This window comes from Gadus macrocephalus, chromosome 18, assembly GCF_031168955.1.
Source record: "Gadus macrocephalus chromosome 18, ASM3116895v1".
Classification (NCBI taxonomy): Eukaryota; Metazoa; Chordata; class Actinopteri; order Gadiformes; family Gadidae; genus Gadus; species Gadus macrocephalus.
Window position 1 is genome coordinate 15,976,035 of NC_082399.1, and position 20,692 is coordinate 15,996,726.

Genomic DNA, 20,692 nt, shown 5'->3' on the forward strand with positions numbered 1-20,692 from the left:
TCATTCTCAGCCATGGCTGAGATAACCCCCACTACGAGTCTCGTTGTGGAAATACCAGAGACGAGAGTCCGACGTGTTATGCGCCATAACACCAACAGCAGAACGGTTATCCGAATAACAAGGAAGTGTACAACACTATATCTGAGTGTTGTACACTCAGATATAGAGTGTACATCACGCTCTATATCTAAATAATATCATATAATACACAGATATCTATATCATATAATACATATTATCACGGCCAAAAGCTGTGTGCGCCTCCAGACGATATTATGAATCACAAATGACTTCGTCGGGTTCTCCGACGTCTCTGGTTCTTCTACTTCCACATCAATCTGAACCGCACGCTGCCAGCTGCCCGCTGCCGGGCGGTGGTGCTTCGCGGCAACCGGCGGCAGGCAGCATGTCGCAGTTCATGTACTTCAGGGAGTCAAAGCCAAAGTTCCTTTCCCCCAATTCCTTCTCAACCATGGCTGAGATAACCCCAACTACACGACGTCAAAGAACCGACGTGTTATGCACCATAACACCAACAACACACACATGTGGCGCTCGCATGGTCGTGTCTCATTGGCGGGCCAAATTCTCTGGGCGGGCAAGGCAGAGAAAGGGGAGGAGCTTAGATCCTTTATGACGACAGATGGGGCCACATTCCAAATCAGCGCGCTTGAGCCTCCTTTTTTTCAAAGGTGAGCAGAACACCTAGTGCTCATTTTATACCGAACGCAAGTTTTAGCCACTGGGGGACCAAAGGCAGGCTAGGGGATCTCATATTTATGTTAGAATACCTCATAAAGTGAGATTTTCATGCCATGGGACCGTTAAATGTAACCTTTGACTCGTTAGAGGGTTAAGTTAGTTTGGTTGTTTTCAAATTGAAGGGTTTTGAGGAGGAGATATAACGCTACTCTAATTAAAGACCAGCGTCAGTGAAGCAAAAGGGAAAAGAAATGTGATCCTGATTCCTTACATGTTATTTTAATTTGAGCAATTGCAATGTTGTTTTACCCCACAATGCCCCAGAATGTTAGAATTCGTTTTCAGGCAGATGCAGATATGCTTCATAGTAGCAAGAAATGAATCCTATATTTTCTTATCTAATGGTATCTTCTGACTGAGCGCCTGAGTGTGTCCGAGTTTAAGGAGGTCATGGGCAGGATCTGGGGATCTGTCGGCAGCTGACCCCCGACCCCTTGGCTTTAAAGAGCATCAAGTTCATACACCCAACAAACAACAGTTTCATTTACATCTGCCGTTACATGAACAAACAACACAGCAAAACTTTTCCAATCAATTCCAAAGAGGATTTGTAAATGTACTACACTGTTGCTGTTCCCCGCAATTGACCAGTCTCTGGGATTACTACTGTTTCTAACGTCCTCCGTGACCCATCCAGAGATCACCGCTCCACTCTGGCTCCTGCTTTAAATGGGACTTTGTTTTCCACTCCAAATCCGAAGTTGATTGTTTTGAAAACCATCAGAACATCTGAATGTTGGAGTCAGACAGTTATAATCTCTCCATAGTCTTCTTCAGAGACAAACCCAATCAGCGATGGGATTGGGGTTACGTTTCTACTCTGAAACGTAACTGACGGCTCACTGACCTCAGGAAGGGGTCATCCAGGCCTACATATACAGCCTTCCTAGAGGCTCCCTCTGTTTCCCTGACAAAGATAGACTGTAAAAATACCTCCTGTGTTAATCCTCTTAGGTGCAGCAGAAAGCCTGTCTCATTCAGAGGGCAGCAGCCTCTTACACGCATCACCGCCGTCTTAGGCTTTACCTCCTCCCGTTCAGGGGAAGCGTTTGCTCATTCCGCCGTCACGCTGCCACTCTCTCCGTGGGTTGCCGGTTCCTGTCCGATTGGTGTTTTATGGTGACTCCTCTGGACTCCCTGTGCTCCTCCGCCTGCTGGGCCCAGCAGCTCCGCGGCTCCGCCACCATGTCCACCCTGCCCAGCCTCAACACCCTGGGGCGCATCTGCGGCTCCAGCCACTCCGACGACACCCTGGTGCTGGACCGGGTGAAGAGGAAGAACTCTGTGCGCCGCATGTCCATCATCGAGGACGGCGAGATCGCAGAGGTGCTCTACCTCATCCCCAAGCAGTCCATGATGGAGCAGCTGCCCTTCCTCAACCCCAACGACTACATCCTCTGTGAGAAGATGGCCGGCATGCCTTTTGAGCTGCCCCAAGGTACGCATCACACCTGGCAGTGGTGCACCCTGGGGTGCTGGGACTGACAGATGAAAGGCTAGAGGGGGTCCTGTTGAGGGTCACTGCTGACAAGCTTAGTATAGATAGAGGCTAGAGATGGGTACGTTTAGGGATCTAAATGTTTAGGATAGAGATGAGTCAGTTATGTGATTGGTGTTGAAATGGTTAGGCTAGAGATGGTTACGTTTAGGTATTGGTGTTGAAATGGTTGGGCTAGAGATGGCTAAGTTTAGGGATTGGTGGGGAAATGGTTATGCTAAAGATGGTTAAGTTGAGGTATTGGTATTGAATTGGTTACTTAGGCTAAAGATAGTTAAGTTTAGGAATCAGCGTTAAAAAGGTTAGGCTAGAGATGGTAAAGTATAAGTATTGTTGTGGAAATGGTTAGGCTAGAGATGGCTACATTTCGGTTCACTATAGGGATATAACTTCAACTTACATGTCGAGATATCATGTTAAAGATGGTAACATTCAGGTAATTGTCTTGGAAATGGTTAAATACAAGTTAAATACTAAATTCCAATCCTATCAGTCAATCAGTGATGAACAGCAGGATCTAAAAGGGTACAAGAATACTTATAATATATACCAGAGGGATGTATCCACTCCACACCTCCAATATTCTGTCAGGAAAAAAGTAATCTAGTATGTTAGCAGGTATTTCATATTCAACTGATAAACCAAGGAAAACACTGGGAGGGTTGTGGTCTGAATATCCGTATCTAATGTGTAGTTTATACTTCCTCAAATTCCGAAACGCTGATGATCGCCATGAGGTGAGTGGCGTGCTTCACCATGTACAAAACACATCAGACTAGTGGTGTAGGGTACAGAGGTCTGAACCTAACAGACTAGTGTTTAAAGAGGTCTGGACCTAACATACTAGTGGTTTCAGGGGTCTGAACCTACCAGACTAATGGTTACAGGGGTCTGAACCTAACAGACTAATGGTTACAGAGTTCTGAACCTAGCAGACTACATGTTACAGGGGGGTCTGAACCTAACCTTATAATGGTTACAGAGGTCTGAACCTAACAGACTACTGGTTACAGAGGTCTGAACAGACTACTGGTTACCGAGGTCTGAACCTAACAGATTACTGGTTACAGAGGTCTGAACAGACTACTGGTTGACGAGGTCTGAACCTAACAGACTACTGGTTACAGAGGTCTGAACAGACTACTGGTTACCGAGGTCTGAACCTAACAGACTACTGGTTACAGAGGTCTGAACAGACTACTGGTTGACGAGGTCTGAACCTAACAGACTACTGGTTACAGAGGTCTGAACAGACTACTGGTTACCGAGGTCTGAACCTAACAGACTACTGGTTACAGAGGTCTGAACAGACTACTGGTTAACGAGGTCTGAACCTAACAGATTACTGGTTAAAGGGGTCTGAACCTAACAGACTACTGGTTACAGGGGTCTGAACCCAACAGACTAGTGGTACAGGTTAACCTAACAGACTAGTGGTACAGGTTAACCTAACAGGCTAGTGGTTACAGAGGCCTAAACCTAACAGACTGGTGGTTAAAGATCTCCTCTCTCAGTAAATATCTATCTCTCACCCACTTTACCCAGTGCCTGTCTCTCTCTCTCTCTCTCTCTCTCTCTCTCTCTCTCTCTCTCTCTCTCTCTCTCTCTCTCTCTCTCTCTCTCTCTCTCTCTCTCTCTCTCTCTCTCTCTCTCTCTCCCTGCCTCAGCCAGTGTCCCCTTGCCAGTGCCAGTTCCTCTCAGTGTAGGGCTGCTTGTTGTCTGCCCTCTGCTCACTCTCTGCTCACTCTCTGCTCACCCTCTGCCCGCCCTCTGAAGCCTGGGTTATGGTGAAGAAGACAGGTAGACATTCTAAATGTGTCTGTGTATATTGTGTTTGTGAGGGTTTGTGTATAGCTCTGTGTGTGTGTGTGTGTGTGTGTGTGTGTGTGTGTGTGTGTGTGTGTGTGTGTGTGTGTGTGTGTGTGTGGGTGTGTGTGTGTGTGTGTGTGTGTGTGTGTGTGTATGTGTGTGTGTGTGTGTGTGCGTGTGTGTGTGTGTTTGGTTTGGAGGATGTGTGTTTCTCGGGAGACGGTTGACATGTCTGTACTGCTAACATCCGTCCGGCAGAGAGAATTATCCAGAAGCTTCCTAGCAGGTGGAAGTGAGGCATGTTGTTTCTGAAGGCTGTGTGTACAAATGTAAAGGTCAAAATATGGTTTAAAGATATATCAGTCAAAGCCTGTGATTGAAGTCTGTGATGGAAGTCTGTCTATGGCCCTATGTTTTTTTGCGGTTCGTGTAGTCTGTGTATTTCTTTGCGTGCTAGTGATTCACTTGTCTTTTTGTATGCGTGTTTCACGTGTCTTTCTGTGTGCGTGTGTGTGTGTGTGTTTCTGTGTCTTTCTGTGTGTGAGTGGTTGTGTTCATATGTCTTTCCTTGTGCCTGTGTTTCTGTGTCTTTCTGTGTGTGTGTGTGTGTGTTGGTGTGTTCACGTGTCTTTCTATGTGTGTGTGTGTGTGTGTGTGTGTGTGTGTGTGTGTGTGTGTGTGTGTGTGTGTGTGTGTGTGTGTGTGTGTGTGTGTGTGTGTGTGTGTGTGTGTGTGTGTGTGTGTGTGTGTGTGTGTGTGTGTGTGTGTGTGTGTGTGTGTGTGTGTGTGTGTGTGTGTGTGTGTGTGTGTGTGTGTGTGTGTGTGTGTGTGTGTGTGTGTGAGAGCGTTGACCTTAGTGAGTGAGGCATGTTAAGCCGCTTCGTGATGTCATGGCGGTGGGCGGTAGTCATGCATCGTCTGCGCTAGCTTGCAGAGACCTATCTATATCCTACTGCTGCTGCACACGTTTGAAACTACATCAGAGTCAGGACCAAGGGACACTCGCTGGGGTCCATACAGACTCCAGGTGTGGTGGGAACATTGTTGTTGTGAGGCTCCCTGGGCACCTCCACATTTGAAACAATATCCAGTAACACTCATGACTCATGTCGGACATTTGTGTTTTCCTTCACCTGATGATGCTGTGAGCTGCACTTCCTCACAAAGTCTGCATCATGCAACCAACTCTGCAACCACAACAACAACAGGAAGTGCTCCATACCAAGAAAGAGTAGTTAGGATCCATTAAGACCTGCCGTCATGTTTGTTGGCGTTGATGGATATATGGATCTCTGGAAGGCAGCGCCTCAAACTGCTGCTCACACACACACACGCACATACACACGCACGCGCACATGCATCCATGCACACATAGACACACACACACACACACACACACACACACACACACACACACACACACACACACACACACACACACACACACACACACACACACACACACACACACACACACACAGCCCTTGTTTCCCATGCTTAGCTGTCCATCTCATGTTTCTGGTTCTAAATCTACAGTTCGCTAATACCTAGCACCATTCAGAGCCCCTGACAGATCAGCTGAGGGCTTAGGATGTGACTGGAGGCTCTGGGCTTACAGCGGGGTCTATAGCCATACAACTGTAGATCTGTATCTAGAACAGGACTCTAGATCTGGTTCTAGAACAGGACTCTCTAGATCTGTTTCTAAAACAAGACTCTAATTCTTGTTCTTGAACATGACCCTGGATCTGGTTCTAGAACAGGATTCTAGGTCTAGACATTAAATCTATATGTATTTAGATACACTAACTCTTTGAGCAGCAGATAGGGGTTCGCTCCAATATGCATATAGACAGCGGTCATTAGGGATGGAGCCCAGAATCTTTTGGTTTGGAGTCAACCACTCTAATCACTATCCCATCGCCTATTTAACTCCAACTCCCATTCAGATTCAGAAAACTTTAGTGTCCTGCAAAAGCGTCTTTGACGTGGCTCGTGTCAGAGTCGAAGGTTCATTTAGTTTAACGGCAGAGAGCATGAAGGAGTCCTTCTCCAATCCTCCCCACCCTTCTCTGTAGTTGTTTATGATCAGACAAGGCATTAGACATGGCAGACGGCCATCGTACCTAGAACTCCAAGTCCCATGATTCCATCTGCTACACCTGGCCTGTAGCGTGTTCAAGGTATTCAGGGTGCATGCCGTCCTCAGTTCACTGCAGTGCCAGAGACAGGGTAACCTGAGGTTAAGAGCACCTTGGCTTGCTGTGTTTCCAGACTCAACGCCAGCAGGCGGCTCAGCTCTGACCAGAGGGCAGCAGCCTTCACAGGCCCGCTGGCCACAAGGCTACTGTCCATGTTCATGTCAGCACAGAGAGATCGGATGTTTATGTTTTGTATGTGTGTTTGTGAGGGTGTGTGTGTGTGTGTGTGTGTGTGTGTGTGTGTGTGTGTGTGTGTGTGTGTGTGTGTGTGTGTGTGTGTTTGTGTGAAGAGAGAGAGAGAGGTCGAGAGAGAATGTTTGTGAGGGTGTGTGTGTGTGTGTGTGTGTGTGTGTGTGTGTGTATCTGTGTAAACAAGGCAGACAGCATGTGAGGCCTAGTTGCGTAATCACCACAGGGCGCTACAAAGACATGATTGTAATCCGCAAGTGGAGTTAAAAGAGCGTGGGAAAGAAAATAGACGGGGGAGAGAGTGTGAGACATGGACAGAGAGAGAGGGGAGGAGAGAGATGTCAGAGAGACATGAACAGAGAGCGAAGGGTGTGGGGTAGGGGGGAGAAATGGACAGAGAGAGAAAGAGGGGGGGGGCAGAGGGATGGCAGAGAGAGAGAAAGAGAGAGAGAGAGAGAGAGAGAGAGAGAGAGAGAGAGAGAGAGAGAGAGAGAGAGAGAGAGAGACATGGACATGGAGTCCATGGAGAGACACGGACAGAGGAAGAGACGGATGGTCTATTTATTAATTATTATTATTAATATTTATTTGGAACAGCTTAACCACAATATGGTCAGTACTAGGGTAATTAGTAATTAGGATGATCAGGGCAAAAATTGTAAAACGAGTGCTACTCCAGAACAGTTTGTCTTTCAATGCATGGTGTAGAAACTGTTTATGGTATAATCTGCTGGTACTGCAGCATCAGCAGCAGTACAGATCCAGGCAATGTCATTGCTAAGGTGATAGGGGTCAACCACAGGCCCACGGGCTGTCATCGCTCCGTCAGTGAGCGGCGACTCCACTCTGAGGAGTAGATCTTCACTGTCTGAAAGGTCAGGGGTCATCTCGACACCCCCCCAGTCAACACCTGGGTCGTGTCAAAAGAAGGTTGGGTTAGTTTACAAGATTTGGTGAAATGCAGGGTCATAGTTAAAGTGAATCGATCAAACCTTTCCAGGTAACAGAAAATTCTCTCCATCTTCCTCAATTGGATTTAAGATGTGTTTTCCAAAGCTGTGTTGTTTTCCTTTCCTTGCGATTTTCGTTAAACATGAATGCATCTTTAACCAGGCCAGGGGTATGTCTTTCCGTGAGCGTCTGATGATTTACCAACTCTCCATGCATATCACATTCATTGTCTGGCAACATCACTTTAACATCACTTGTTTGTTTGTATGTTACCTACAAGCATGGTCTTCGTCTGCCTTGGTAATTGCATGTACCCCACTGACATTTGACTTGTATTTATGACACCTAGTGGGCAGAAACAAAACTCTATGATCATCACCAATCTAGACATATCTTGAAAGCATGGAAGGGACGGATTCTCTCCTAAAAGTGAGCTGATCTATGTTGGCAGGATGAGTTGAAACAAACAGACAGCCTCTCACCTGATAACGTGAGATTCAGGAGCTGTCTATGAATCAGGACTTCATCTGATTTATTAAAGGTCCCATGGCATGCTACTTCATTGATGCTTTTATATAGGTGTTAGTGGGCCCTTAATACAGTATTTGAAGACGTTCAAAAAATTCAGCCTTTGTGCAGAATTACAGCCACTACGAGCCAGTCCCACAATGAGCTTTCCACAAAAGTACAGTTTTTTAGTGGCTGCTCAAGGTGGAAGGTGGGGGTGTGGCCCTGAGCAGCTTGCGAACATGGTACCATTCGCTAGGGTTGCAGTGGATGTATCGCAATGGCTCGGATTCATAATATCATCCGGAGGTGCACACAGCTTTTGGCCGTGTTCTGTAAATATTCTAGAACACTTCGGTGCTCCGGTGGGGGTCCTGGAGCTCTGTATCTAAATGATATAATATAATATATAGATATCTATATTATATATAATATACATGATCACGACAAAAAGCTGTGTGCGCCACCAGATGATATTATGAATCTCAAACGACTGCGTCAGGTTCTCCGGGATTGTCTCCCGCTGGTGCCCCGCTGCCGGAGAACCACCGCCGCATGGCACCACCGCCGCATGGCACCACCGCCGCATGGCACCACCGCCGCATGGCACCATCGCCGCATGGCACCACCGCCGCATGGCACCACCGCCGCATGGCACCACCGCCACGGGCCTCCGTCACCGTCGCCGCCCGGCAGCGGGGCTCAGGCGGGAGACAATCGTGGGCAACAATCCCTTTTTCCTCCATGTAGAGGTTCAATCTGGACTTCAGGGAGTCAAAGCCAAAGTTCCTTTCCCCCAATTCCTTCTCAGCCATGGCCGAGATAACCCCCACTGCCAGAGAACCAGACCCAGTCCAGTCTTTTCACCAAATGGGAGCTTTACGCAAACCTTACCTTATGTCACGTGTAATGCGCCATAACACCAACAGCAGAACGGTTATCCAAATAAAAAATAAGTCTACAACACTTGCGTTACAGTGTTTGTGTATTCACACACACACACACAGGTGACACTCGTTGTCTTGTTATTGCCTCATTGGCGGGCCAAATTCTCTGGGCGGGCAAAGCAGAGAAATGGGAGGTAACCTGGTCCCTTATGACGACATATGGGGCCAAATTCCAAAATCGGCGCATCTGAGCTTTTATTTTCAAAGGCGGAGCAGGATACCTAGTGCTCGTTTTGACACCTAACGTAATTTCTAGTCGCTGGGGGACCATAGGCAGGCTAGGGGAACTCATATTAATGTAGGAAAACCTCAAAGTGAAAAAATAAACATTCTGTATATAAGTGACACCTTTCCTTTCTCCTGCCCCTCTCTTCCTCCTTCTCCCTCTCCCCCTCTCCACCTATTCCTCCTCTCTCCTCCCCCTCTCCTACCTCCTCCCCCTCTCCTCTCTCCTCCCCTCTTCCCCTCTACTCTTATTCGTCCTCTCTCCTCCCCCTCTCCTCCCCTCTCCCCCTCTCCACTCTCCACTCCTCCCCCTCTCCTCCTAATCCTCCTCTCTCCTCCCCCTCTCCCCCTCTCCACTCTCCACTCCTCCCCCTCTCCTCCTAATCCTTCTCTCTCGTCCCCCTCTCGTCCCTCCTCCCCTCTCCCCCTCCCCTCTCCCCCTCTCCTCCTATTCCTCAACTCTCCTCCCCCTCTCCTCCTTTTCCTCCTCTCTCCTCCCCTCTACCCTCTCCCCCTCTCCTCTCTCCTCCCCTCTCCCCCTCTCCACTCTCCTCTCCTCCCCCTCTCCTCCTATTCCTTCTCTCTCCTCACCCTCTCCTCCCCTCTACCCTCTCCCCCTCTCCACTCTCCTCTCCTCTCCCTCTCCTTTTATTCCTCCTCTGTCCTCCCCCTCTCCTCCTCATCGTCTTCCTCTCCTCTCTCCTCTCCTCTCTCCTCCCCTCTCCCCCTCTCCACTCTCCTCTCCTCCCCCTCTGCTTCTGTTCCTCCTCTCTCCTCCCCCTCCCCTCCACATCGTCCTCCCCTGCTCTCCTCTCCTCCAGCCTACCAGAACCACGCTGCGCCTCCTCCTCCTCCGGCGCCTGAGAGGAGGAGGGTCCAGTGTTTCCGCTGCGGGGAGATGTGTAAGGGGGAGGTGCTGAGGGTCCAGGCGAGACACTTCCACCTCAACTGCTTCACCTGCACAGGTGAGCACCGTTAGCCATGGTAGCCAGAGCTGCCTACCGGGGCTCCCATCCTGTGAGTCGGGGTCACCTCATATGCAGATCGGGCTCACGTGACATTAGTCAATTATAATATTTGATGGCGAATGTTCGATTTATAATGCAGAAGGTTAAAGGTCCCGTGTTGTCCCAAATGTGTTTCCAACATAGTGCACGACTTGATAGCCATAATGCACCATAATAGTGTTCAACTGATGCACGTCCTACCTGTTACGGTGGGGTGAGGAGTGGACTCAAATGCGAGCGAAAAGAAGGAGCAGCAAGCAGCGATGCGTTGTAAACGAAATATCTTATTTACTGAAGTAATGAGCACTCACAAAAACACAGGTTTCACGCCGAAAAAAAAGGTGGAGAAACGTCTTGAACTCTCTTAACAATAGGCACAACGGAGAAGCACTTTCTCGTAGACGCACAACAACAACCGCTTGTGAGGTTTCAGCAGGGATTCAGGGGGGCGGAGGGGATGAATAGACTCTTAAAGCCCAGGTGATCAACCCGTGAGGCCGACGGTGAGGGGACCACTGCCCCGCTGTCTTTGTGTGTGTGTGTGTGTGTGTGTGTGTGTGTGTGTGTGTGTGTGTGTGTGTGTGTGTGTGTGTGTGTGTGTGTGTGTGTGTGTGTATGTGTGCGTATCCAATGTCTATATGGATTTATATGTGTGTGTGTGTATATAGGGTCTGTATGGATGTGTGTGTGTGTGTGTGTGTGTGTATATACAATGTATATATCTCTGTGTGTATACAGTCTCTGTGTGTGTGTCCCCAGTGTGTCTCGATGTGTGCCCCCAGTGTCTCTGTGTGCGTCCACAGTGTGTCTCTGTGTGTGTCCACAGTGTGTCAGTGTGTCTGTGTGTGTCCCCAGTGTCTCTGTGTGCGTCCACAGTGTGTCTCTGTGTGCGTCCACAGTGTGTCTGTGTGTGTCCCCAGTGTGTCTCTGTGTGTGTCCCCAGTGTCTCTGTGTGCGTCCACAGTGTGTCTCTGTGTGCGTCCACAGTGTCTCTGTGTGTGTCCCCAGTGTGTGGCTGTGTGTGTCCACAGTGTCTCTGTGTGTGTCCACAGTGTCTCTGTGTGTGTCCACAGTGTCTCTGTGTGCGTCCACTGTGTGTCTGTGTGTGTCCCCAGTGTGTCTATATGTGTGTCCCCAGTCTGTCTCTATGTGCGTCCACAGTGTCTCTGTGTGTGTCCCCAGTGTCTCTGTGTGCGTCCACAGTGTCTCTGTGTGTGTCCCCAGTGTGTCTCTGTGTGTGTCCCCAGTGTGTCTCTATGTGTGTCCACAGTGTCTCTGTGTGTGTCCCCAGTATGTCTGTGTGCGTCCTCAGTGTCTCTGTGTGTGTGTCCCCAGTGTGTGGCTGTGACCTGTCCCGCGGGGGCTCCTTCCTGCGCAGCGGGGACTACCTCTGCACGCTGGACTACCAGCGCCTGCACGGGACGCGCTGCCAGGGCTGTGGGGAGTACGTGGAGGGGGAGGTGGTCACCGCCCTGGGGAAGGCCTACCACCCGGCCTGCTTCGTCTGCACCTCCTGCAGGTAGGAGGCCCCGCACCACACCCGGGGTTCAGAGGTCAACCAGCCGCGACCCGTAGTCCAGATGATGAAGGACAGCGGTATCTCCTCCGCCCGCTGGAGGCTGCTTCACCAGCACATCGCTGGTCTGAGGCACCAGTCTGAATGTGGAGCTGGGATGTACTGAAGGTTACGCTGCTTTAGATGATTAAAGGTCTGCATATTTATATGTTTATGGATGAACACAACAATGTGGTTGTGTCACATGTTTATGTTAACATAACGTTGTGGTTGTGTTGGGTTTATGTTAACATAACGTTGTGGTGGTGTCAGTTGTGTTAACATAACGTTGTGTCAGATGTTAACGTGTTAACATAACGTTGTGTCAGATGTTAACCGGATAACATAACGTTGTGTCCGATGTTAATGTGTTAACATAACGGTGTGTCAGATGTTATTGTGCTAACATAACGTTGTGGTGGTGTCAGTTGTGTTAACATAACGTTGTGTCAGATGTTAACGTGTTAACATAATGTTGTGTCAGATGTTAACCGGATAACATAACGTTGTGTCCGATGTTAATGCGTTAACATAACGGTGTGTCAGATGTTATTGTGCTATCATAACGTTGTGGTTGTTTGTGTTGTGGCTGTGTGCTCCAGACGTCCGTTTCCCACCGGTGACCGTGTCACCTTCAACCGGAAGGAGTGTCTGTGTCAGCACTGCTGTATCCAGCCCCACCCCTCCGTCTCCAACGACATCTCCTTCTCCAACAGTAAGTTACCATAACAACTCCCTCTCCAACAGGAAGTTACCATAGCAATAACACCTTCTCCAACTGTGAGTCAACATATAAACAATAACATCATAACAATTAGTAAACATAGCAATAACTACTCCTTCTCCAAATGTGAGTCACCATAGAAACAATAACATCATAACAATTAATAACCATAGCAATAACTACTCCTTCTCCAACTGTGTGTGTGCATACGTGTGTGTGTGTGTGTGTGTGTGTGTGTGTGTGTGTGTGTGTGTGTGTGTGTGTGTGTGTGTGTGTGTGTGTGTGTGTGTGTGTGTGTGTGTGTGTGTGTGTGTGTGTGCAGATTGTGTGGGCTGCGGGATGGACATAAAGAACGGCCAGGCTCTGCTAGCGCTGGAGGGCCAGTGGCACCTGGGCTGCTTCAAGTGCTCCACCTGCCACCGCCTGCTGACCGGGGAGTACATCAGCAGGTAGGGGGGAGACCGTCGCCCTGTCTCTACTGGCTGGCCACTCAAACTCAAGGGGTGGCATGGAAACATGACTTGTTTTTCAGACAATAAAAAAATGCTTTGAAAATGAGTTGAATCCAAATGAATCCAGCTTTAAAAGCAGTTCTCTTCTCTGCTATCACTCTGCTATGTTTCAGAAACGGACTGCCCTACTGTGAGAGAGACTACCAGGTCCAGTTTGGGGTCCAGTGTGACGCCTGTAATCAGTTCATCATGGGCAAGGTTTTAGAGGTGAGGACATTCTGCAGAAAATGTACTTTAACATTCTAGAGAACATTCCAGAGAAGAGAACATTGTAGTTGAATTAGTACAATTTCTAGAGAACATTGCAGAATAGATAGCTTTATCTTTCACTTTCTAGAGAACATTTGAGAGAAGATGGCTTTATGTTTCACTTTCTAGAGATCCTTCCAAAGATGTGGTCATTCTCGTTATCATTCGAGAAATCATTTCAGCGACCATGGTAGGCTTAGAGGGCAAAGCAGAGAACATTCTAGAGAAGAGAATCAACACACTGCATGAACCAACACAAGGATCTACCACATGTTGGTTTTACAGTTCCTCTGCTTATCCTGTAGTAAGAATTTGTTGAGGCGTACACTGTGATCAATTATTTACAATTAAAGTTAGCTTCACTTGAATTCAAAAGATGAAGTGTGTGTGTGTGTGTGTGTGTGTGTGTGTGTGTGTGTGTGTGTGTGTGTGTGTGTGTGTGTGTGTGTGTGTGTGTGTGTGTGTGTAAACATCTGGTTGGAGAGTCCCTACAGAGAGGGAGGGTCTCTCTGTCTCTCTCTCTCTTGCTCTCCTCTCCCCTCCCTCTATATCGCTTTTCTAAGCCTGTCTGAGAGGAGGAAGGGAGAGAGAGAGAGAGAGAGAGAGAGAGAGAGAGAGAGAGAGAGAGAGGGAGAGGGAGAGGGAGAGGGAGAGGGAGAGGGAGAGGGAGAGGGAGAGGGAGAGGGAGAGGGAGAGAGAGTAAGGTTGGGAGGGAAGGAGATAGAAGCGGGCTGGGGAGGCAGGGAGGAACAGAGAGAGACCAGCACAAGAGAGGAGGTAGAGAGAGAGGAGCCAGAGGAGCACTCGGAAGGGTGGTTGGAGTGAAATGAGCAGAGGTAAGAACTTTCTCATGTCTTCCTGTGTAATAATATGAGAACATATGAATGATAAGAAGAGTGAGGACGGTAGTGATTGAGTAGACCTTAGCTGGCAACTGCTTTACTGACGCCACAAGTAATCTAATACAACAATATGATGTCCATTTCACACTTTTTAAAATATATGTACGTGTGTGTGTGTGTGTGTGTGTGTGTGTGTGTGTGTGTGTGTGTGTGTGTGTGTGTATAGGTGTGTTTGTCTGTGTGTGTATGTGTGAATGTGTGCATCTGTTTGGAGGTGTTAAGACAAAACACACAGACACACTAACAGACGCACACATACACACACACACACACACACACACACACACACACACACACACACACACACACACACACACACACACACACACACACACACACACACACACACACACACACACACACACACACACACACACACACACAGAACAACAACCGGACCAGAGAATGAAAGTCTGTATGTTTCCATAACAACCAGACCACTGGGGGAATGTTCGCTCATTCTTTCAGGATGTCTTCATAGGGCCGGGCTGAGATGACATCAGCACACTGCAGTGATGTCATCATGTTGCTGAAGAGCTCCATCACAGAAGAAGAACTCGAAAATGTTTTCAGATGTGGGACCTTACCTCTAAGAACCTCGAGAGGAACCTAGAATAACAAGAAGCTCCCTCTAGTTCAATGTCCTCATGTTAACATGTCCAGTACACTGCAGCTGGACGCATAGTGATGTCACTTGGAGTATTATGTTGATGTTGTCCATCTTCACTGGGTTTCAGGCTGGAGATAGACACTTCCACCCAAGCTGTGCTCAATGCTGCAGATGTGACCTTCTCTTCAGAGAAGGAGAAGAGATGTTCCTACAAGGTGAGAGAGAGACACACATTTGAGAGCATGTCTCTCTCACACCAACGTTGGTGTGATGCTACAAAGGCATCCTTGAGCAAGGCAGCACTTAGCCCCACCAGCTCCTTAATGACGTGATGTATGATGTATGTGAGTTCCCCATAGGTCACTGTTAGACGCTGTGTGGACACTTAATTAGGAGAGTCCTAGTAGGCCCCTGGGAGCTGAACCGACTCTAATGTGATCTACCCCTCCTCTCCTCAGCCTCCGTCATGTGGCACCCCGACTGCAGGAGCAGCAGCAGTGGAGACACCCGCTCCAGGGTCAGTCCACACACCTGTCTGACACCTGTCTGACACCTGTCTGACACCTGTCTAACACCTGTCTGACACCTTTCAGACTCCTGTCTGACACCTGTCGGACACCTAGTTACACCCTTAATTCAACCCTTAGTTAAAAAAGGATAAACCCTAAATTTTACCCTAAATTAAACCCTTATTAACACCTTAGTTACACCCTAAATTAAACCCTTACTTACACCTTATTTACACCCTTAATTAAACCATTGTTTACACCCTAGTTACAACCTTAATTTAACCCTTTGTTATAAATTCTGTTTAGTTCCTAATCCAACTCCTAAAAAGTGGGGCAATGGTCTATGTTAATTCATATTTGAGTTTACTCTATTGTTTATTTACCATGGACCCTTCATAGTTCACTTTATGAGTGTCATGCTAGTGTGATATGTGATCAGAGGCCTTCTTTTATAATGAGAGGTTAAGTGTCTGGTGTCTCTGCTCTTCCCCCCTAGAGGTCCACAACCCCCAGTCTCCATTACCTCTTCCCCCCGTCTGAACTACAGGTCAACCCTGGCTAGTAACTCTGTGTTAGCATGGTAGTAGCATGGCTAACTAGCTAGCTAGCCTCTGCCTGCGTATGCCTTGCAAAACTAAACCAAAGATAGTCGGGTTTCATGCTGCTGTGGCTGGTGAACCAGAGCCGATTAGTGTTAGCAGGTTGGATCCTCTACCGTCCCTCCTGGGTAGGGTTTAGGTACCTCTGAGCAGGGCACTTCACCCTCATGTGGCCTGTTACTGTCACCCGTAAGGGTGCAGGTTGTTGGTTTTGCATGTTGTTGGTGTCGGTTTGCATGTTTGACACCGGCAGCCTCGTGTGTCCTGTGTTCTGGAGAACCGGCACATTCTTGTGTTCTGTGTTCTGGAGAACGGCGCCCTCGTGTGTTCTTTGTTCTGGGGAACCGGGGCTCTCGCAAGGCATTAACACTGCCAGGGTTAAGGGTTCCATTCCCTGTCTAGTAGAGCAAGGCATTAACAGTGCCCGGGTTCCACAACATGGCATGTAGGCTACGATGATTTGTTTGCTTGTAACCACATTGACCAGAGAACTAGCACTCCCGCCAGGCTAACTAGCTGCAAATTAGCAGGTGATCATAGCTAGCATAGTAATGCATAACTAGCAGGTCATCAACTGAGAACAACAACTCAAAGTCTCATTAAAAGTCTCTATTGGGGCGTCCCCGCGGCTCACTGGGTAGAGCGCGTACCATTAAGTCCCAAGTCCTTACCACAGCGACCGGGGTTAGATTCCTGCCCATGGTCCCTTGGTGTCTGCATGTCTTCCCCTCTCTTTCCCATACCTTTCTGTCATACTTTCTTTCATATAAAAAGGATAAAACCTTCAAAAATAAATCTTTAAATACACATAAAAAAAAAAGCTCTTGTCCTTATCCATGTCCTTCCCTTGGAGCATGTTAAGTACCTCCGGACTCAGGAGGGTGGGACGGTGGTGGTTATTGAGCCCTACCAGGTCCGGATGAGCTCCGCCAGTGCTGCCCAGAATCAGTAGTGATGGGCTGGCCAGAAGTTACAACCATCTCTCACCTAATACCTAAACGAGCCACCTCTAACCTAATACCTAACCCACTTAACCTCCTCTAACCTTATAACTGTACCACTTAACCTTCTGTAACCTAATACATAGGCTTAACAATCTCTAAGCTACCCTCTGCTAGAGCAGAGGGTATAGGGAGGAGGGAGCAGAGGGTATAGGGAGGAGGGAGGAGGGAGCAGAGGGTATAGGGAGGAGGGAGGAGGGAGCAGAGGGTATAGGGAGGAGAGAGGAGGGAGCAGAGGGTATAGGGAGGAGGGAGGAGGGAGCAGAGGGTATAGGGAGGAGGGAGGAGAGGGTATAGGGAGGAGAGAGGAGGGAGCAGAGGGTATAGGGAGGAGGGAGCAGAGGGTATAGGGAGCAGAGGGTATAGGGAGGAGGGAGCAGAGGGTATAGGGAGCAGAGGGTATAGGGAGGAGGGAGCAGAGGGTATAGGGAGCAGAGGGTATAGGGAGGAGGGAGCAGAGGGTATAGGGAGGAGGGAGCAGAGGGAGGAGGGAGCAGAGGGTATAGGGGGGAGGGAGTAGAGGGTATAGGGGGGAGGGAGCAGAGGGTATAGGGGGGAGGGAGCAGAGTGGTAGCGGACGTTAAAATACAATGTCATCCATGTTGAGTTGAACTTTATTTCCCAAATATAAAACTGACATGTTTTCCTGATTGAGAAATCCAACCATAATTAACATTTATGCAATTTTAGAGTATGAATCAGGTATCCGTCTCCGGGCCTTAGTCCCTTCATGTTCTGCTAGAAACACGTCTACTAGTAGGACAGAAGCAGAGGCTTCCCTCTGTCTCCAACCTGGTTTTTCTGGCTGTTTCTCCCCGCAGGCGACCAGGTCTTCGACGGAGAGCCTCTCATCCCGGCCGGGCTCCGCCGTGGCCACCTCCCCCGGTCACTGCATCTACGTGAGTGAGGAGTAGAGCGGTACACTAGAGGACCACCAGGAACCCTGCTGACACTCACCATCCAACACACTGGCATCCCACAATACAGGACCACCAGGAACCCTGCTGACACTGACCATCCAACACACTGGCTTCCACAATACAGGACCACCAGTAACCCTGCTGACACTGAACACCATCACAACAGATCATACATCAGAACACATGGAAATATAAAAGTCAATACTTAGAACTATTATATGAGTGTAGAAGTGAACATCAGTACTATTAAATGAAAAAAAGAATGATCTAGAAGCTTTTAGCAGCAGAACACAAAATTTAATTTAACAACATTTAACAACATTTTAAGCAAAACCAGCTATTTCTGCCACAACGTTTTTTCGTTCCGGCAACAACTTTTTGTTTCAACATTGAAATCTTTCATTTTGCAAACAATTAGTTTAGACGCAGAGGCCTTGAATGACCGCTCATGAACTGATAGCACGATGTGGAAATCTGTCTTCCTTGTTTTTTAGTCGGTTATGACTCGGTGATGCAAATGTTTGTCTCTTTACAAGGTGATCTTCTTGCTCTCTAATGTAGAGGAGCATATAAGGCTTATCATTGTGACGGCATTAGTTACCTCATGTTTTCTCACTCAAACTCAATTCACTGAAAACGTGGCAGATTTTGATCTTTGAAGTCTGTGTTTGCAAAATCTGCCTATGAACCGCTCCGGAAAATAAGCCTCAGCGACGATTTTGGTTCATAAATGAGGATACAACAAACTGCAGCTTCATTTTTCTAAAAGTATGGTATGCTGCTTTTATGTTTAAGGCTTTCGATGGGCTAACCCCACCTCCTTTAAATGATGCATTAAACAGGGCTAACACGGGCATTGGCCCCAGGGCCACCAATAGAGACCTGTGAGGGGCCACATAGAGAAAAACTGTGCCGTCAGCAGCACCCTACTGATCCAACTTTAAGATCCATCTCAAACAGTGGCTCAAGGCAGACCAGACCCGTGAACACGTCTGCCTCGTTGTGTAAAATATTGTGTCCTTTTTTACTTGTGTATTTGTTTAAATTAGTACTCACTGTAATGTTTTTGTGACCTGCTTATGGCCTGTGTAACTCTGGCTTGTTTACTTCTCTTGCTAAAAGCCGAAACATCAGGGCTGATTTTGTGATCTTCATCTGTCCTTCATCCACACAGGACCCCCCCTTCTGAACATTCTCCCCCATCCCCCGATTGATCCACAGAAGCCACGTAGACACCACTTAGCATGTAGAAAGAACAACAGAAATAATGAATTTAAAGACTTTCCATCTACTTTTGCCTTATATATTTAAATCCAAACACCCTTCTTGCAGCTACCTTGAAGGATTGCGGGAACACTAATTTCTTCTAATGAAAGAGATAAACAGCTACACACTAGATGTTTTCCTCTAAAAAAAATGGCTGCCTTACCAGAACCACTGGAACCTCTTTAAACCAGTAAAACACTGGTGTAGTGTACAGTGTACAAATCGAGATAAATCTAATTGAATTCGAGTGAAGCCCAATAAACCTACCACATCTCATCTGAATGTCAGCATCCAGACAAACTATAATCCCAGTAGAACCCTGGTTTTCCTGGTTAGCCTTCTTTAATCCACCAGACCATCCTGACAACCATGAATCTCAGGGACAGCATTCGGCAGTAAAGTCCCAGTTTTGGCTGTTGATGATTTGTTGTTTAGGTATTCTTGCGGTAAAGTAAGAGTGTCTGTGTTTGGAGTCAGTAGATTAGCATAAACAGCAACACATTCCGTCCAGTTCCAGGATTCTGCTTGACGATGTATCCATGGGAGAAAGAAAACGGAATTTCCTCATAGTGACCTTTGAACCCTCACCCTAACCCCGACCCTCCAACCCCTCCCTCTCCTCGAACCCCAGGCTAAAGTAGACGACCAGGTGGTTGATTACCGAGACTTAGCCGCCCTCCCGAGAGTCAAGGCCATCTTTGACATCGATAGCCCGGACTTGCTCTCCTACGGCACCTTCCATGAGACCAAGAGCCACCAGTCCTCCAAGCAGGACCGGCCCCTCCCAGCACAGGTACCTCCCTCAGCCATCTCCATGGCAACTTCCCTTTGTTAACTTTGGTCATTCAGCAGACACCTTTAAACCGTGAGGTTGCAGATCAACTACGGTGTCCTGTCCTGGCCTTTATTGTGTAAGGTGGCCTGGCCTGTATTGTGTAAGGTGTCCTGTATTGGCATGTGTGGTGTAAGGTGACCTGGCCTGTATTGTGTTAGATGCCAGTAGGTCCTTCCATAATGGTGGAGTGATGAGGTTCCTTGATAAAGGGATGAATTATATTTTTAATTGAGAAATTAGAATTTGTCTTCTAAATACAAAAGAAATGTTGGCGAAAGGACATTTGGCTATGTGAGGCACATCTGATAGAGGGTTAAGCTTCTCGGGAACATATTCATTCAACATCTCCTCTTTCCTTGTGTTTAGTATCAGCCAGCAGGAGTTCCCTCTCCTCCTCTGAATGAGGTAAGGTTTAAAGTATTTCATGTTCTAGGAATAGATAGAGCAGACACATAAAGCTACATTTAGTCGTTAAGGTAACCCTAACCGATCTGTAAAGGTCTACAGTAAGTGACTTGAGGTCCAGATCAGTAAAGGTCTAAAGTATATCGCTAGAGTTCTAGATGGGTTCAGGTCTACAGTATGTAACAAGAGCTCTAGATGGGTTCAGGTCTACAGTATGTAACTAGAGCTCTAGATGGGTTTAGGTCTACAGTATGTGACTAGAGCTCTAGATGGGTTCAGGTCTACAGTATGTGACTAGAGGTCTAGATGGGTTTAGGTCTACAGTATGTGACTAGAGCTCTAGATGGGTTCAGGTCTACAGTATGTAACTAGAGCTCTAGATGGGTTTAGGTCTACAGTATGTGACTAGAGCTCTAGATGGGTTCAGGTCTACAGTATGTGACTAGAGGTCAAGATGGGTTCAGGTCTACTGTTTAGGTGTGTTATGTAGGTCTACAGTGTGTGCTGAT

The 20,692-nt window shown here is 47.7% G+C and overlaps 1 protein-coding gene across 9 annotated transcripts in view; it reads left to right on the forward strand.

Moving 5' to 3' along the window:
* The first annotated feature begins 1,683 nt into the window (after positions 1 to 1,683).
* LOC132446408 (actin-binding LIM protein 1-like) overlaps positions 1,684 to 20,692 on the forward strand; it is a 24,686-nt gene continuing 5,677 nt past the window's right edge. Inside the window, exons 1-12 of one of the 9 annotated variants that reach the window (XM_060036675.1) lie at positions 1,690 to 2,200; positions 9,911 to 10,054; positions 11,432 to 11,615; positions 12,254 to 12,366; positions 12,698 to 12,824; positions 13,001 to 13,094; positions 14,776 to 14,863; positions 15,107 to 15,165; positions 15,654 to 15,704; positions 17,579 to 17,656; positions 19,575 to 19,736; positions 20,145 to 20,183. In XM_060036675.1, coding sequence (XP_059892658.1) covers positions 1,879 to 2,200; positions 9,911 to 10,054; positions 11,432 to 11,615; positions 12,254 to 12,366; positions 12,698 to 12,824; positions 13,001 to 13,094; positions 14,776 to 14,863; positions 15,107 to 15,165; positions 15,654 to 15,704; positions 17,579 to 17,656; positions 19,575 to 19,736; positions 20,145 to 20,183 — 1,461 coding nt within the window. In that variant the 5' untranslated portion in view covers positions 1,690 to 1,878. Of the gene's footprint in view, positions 2,201 to 3,906; positions 4,061 to 6,964; positions 7,072 to 9,910; positions 10,055 to 11,431; positions 11,616 to 12,253; positions 12,367 to 12,697; positions 12,825 to 13,000; positions 13,095 to 14,775; positions 14,864 to 15,106; positions 15,166 to 15,653; positions 15,705 to 17,578; positions 17,657 to 19,574; positions 19,737 to 20,144; positions 20,184 to 20,692 lie in introns of those variants that run through there. The other 8 variants (XM_060036676.1, XM_060036678.1, XM_060036679.1 and 5 more) reach the window with 8 other exon arrangements.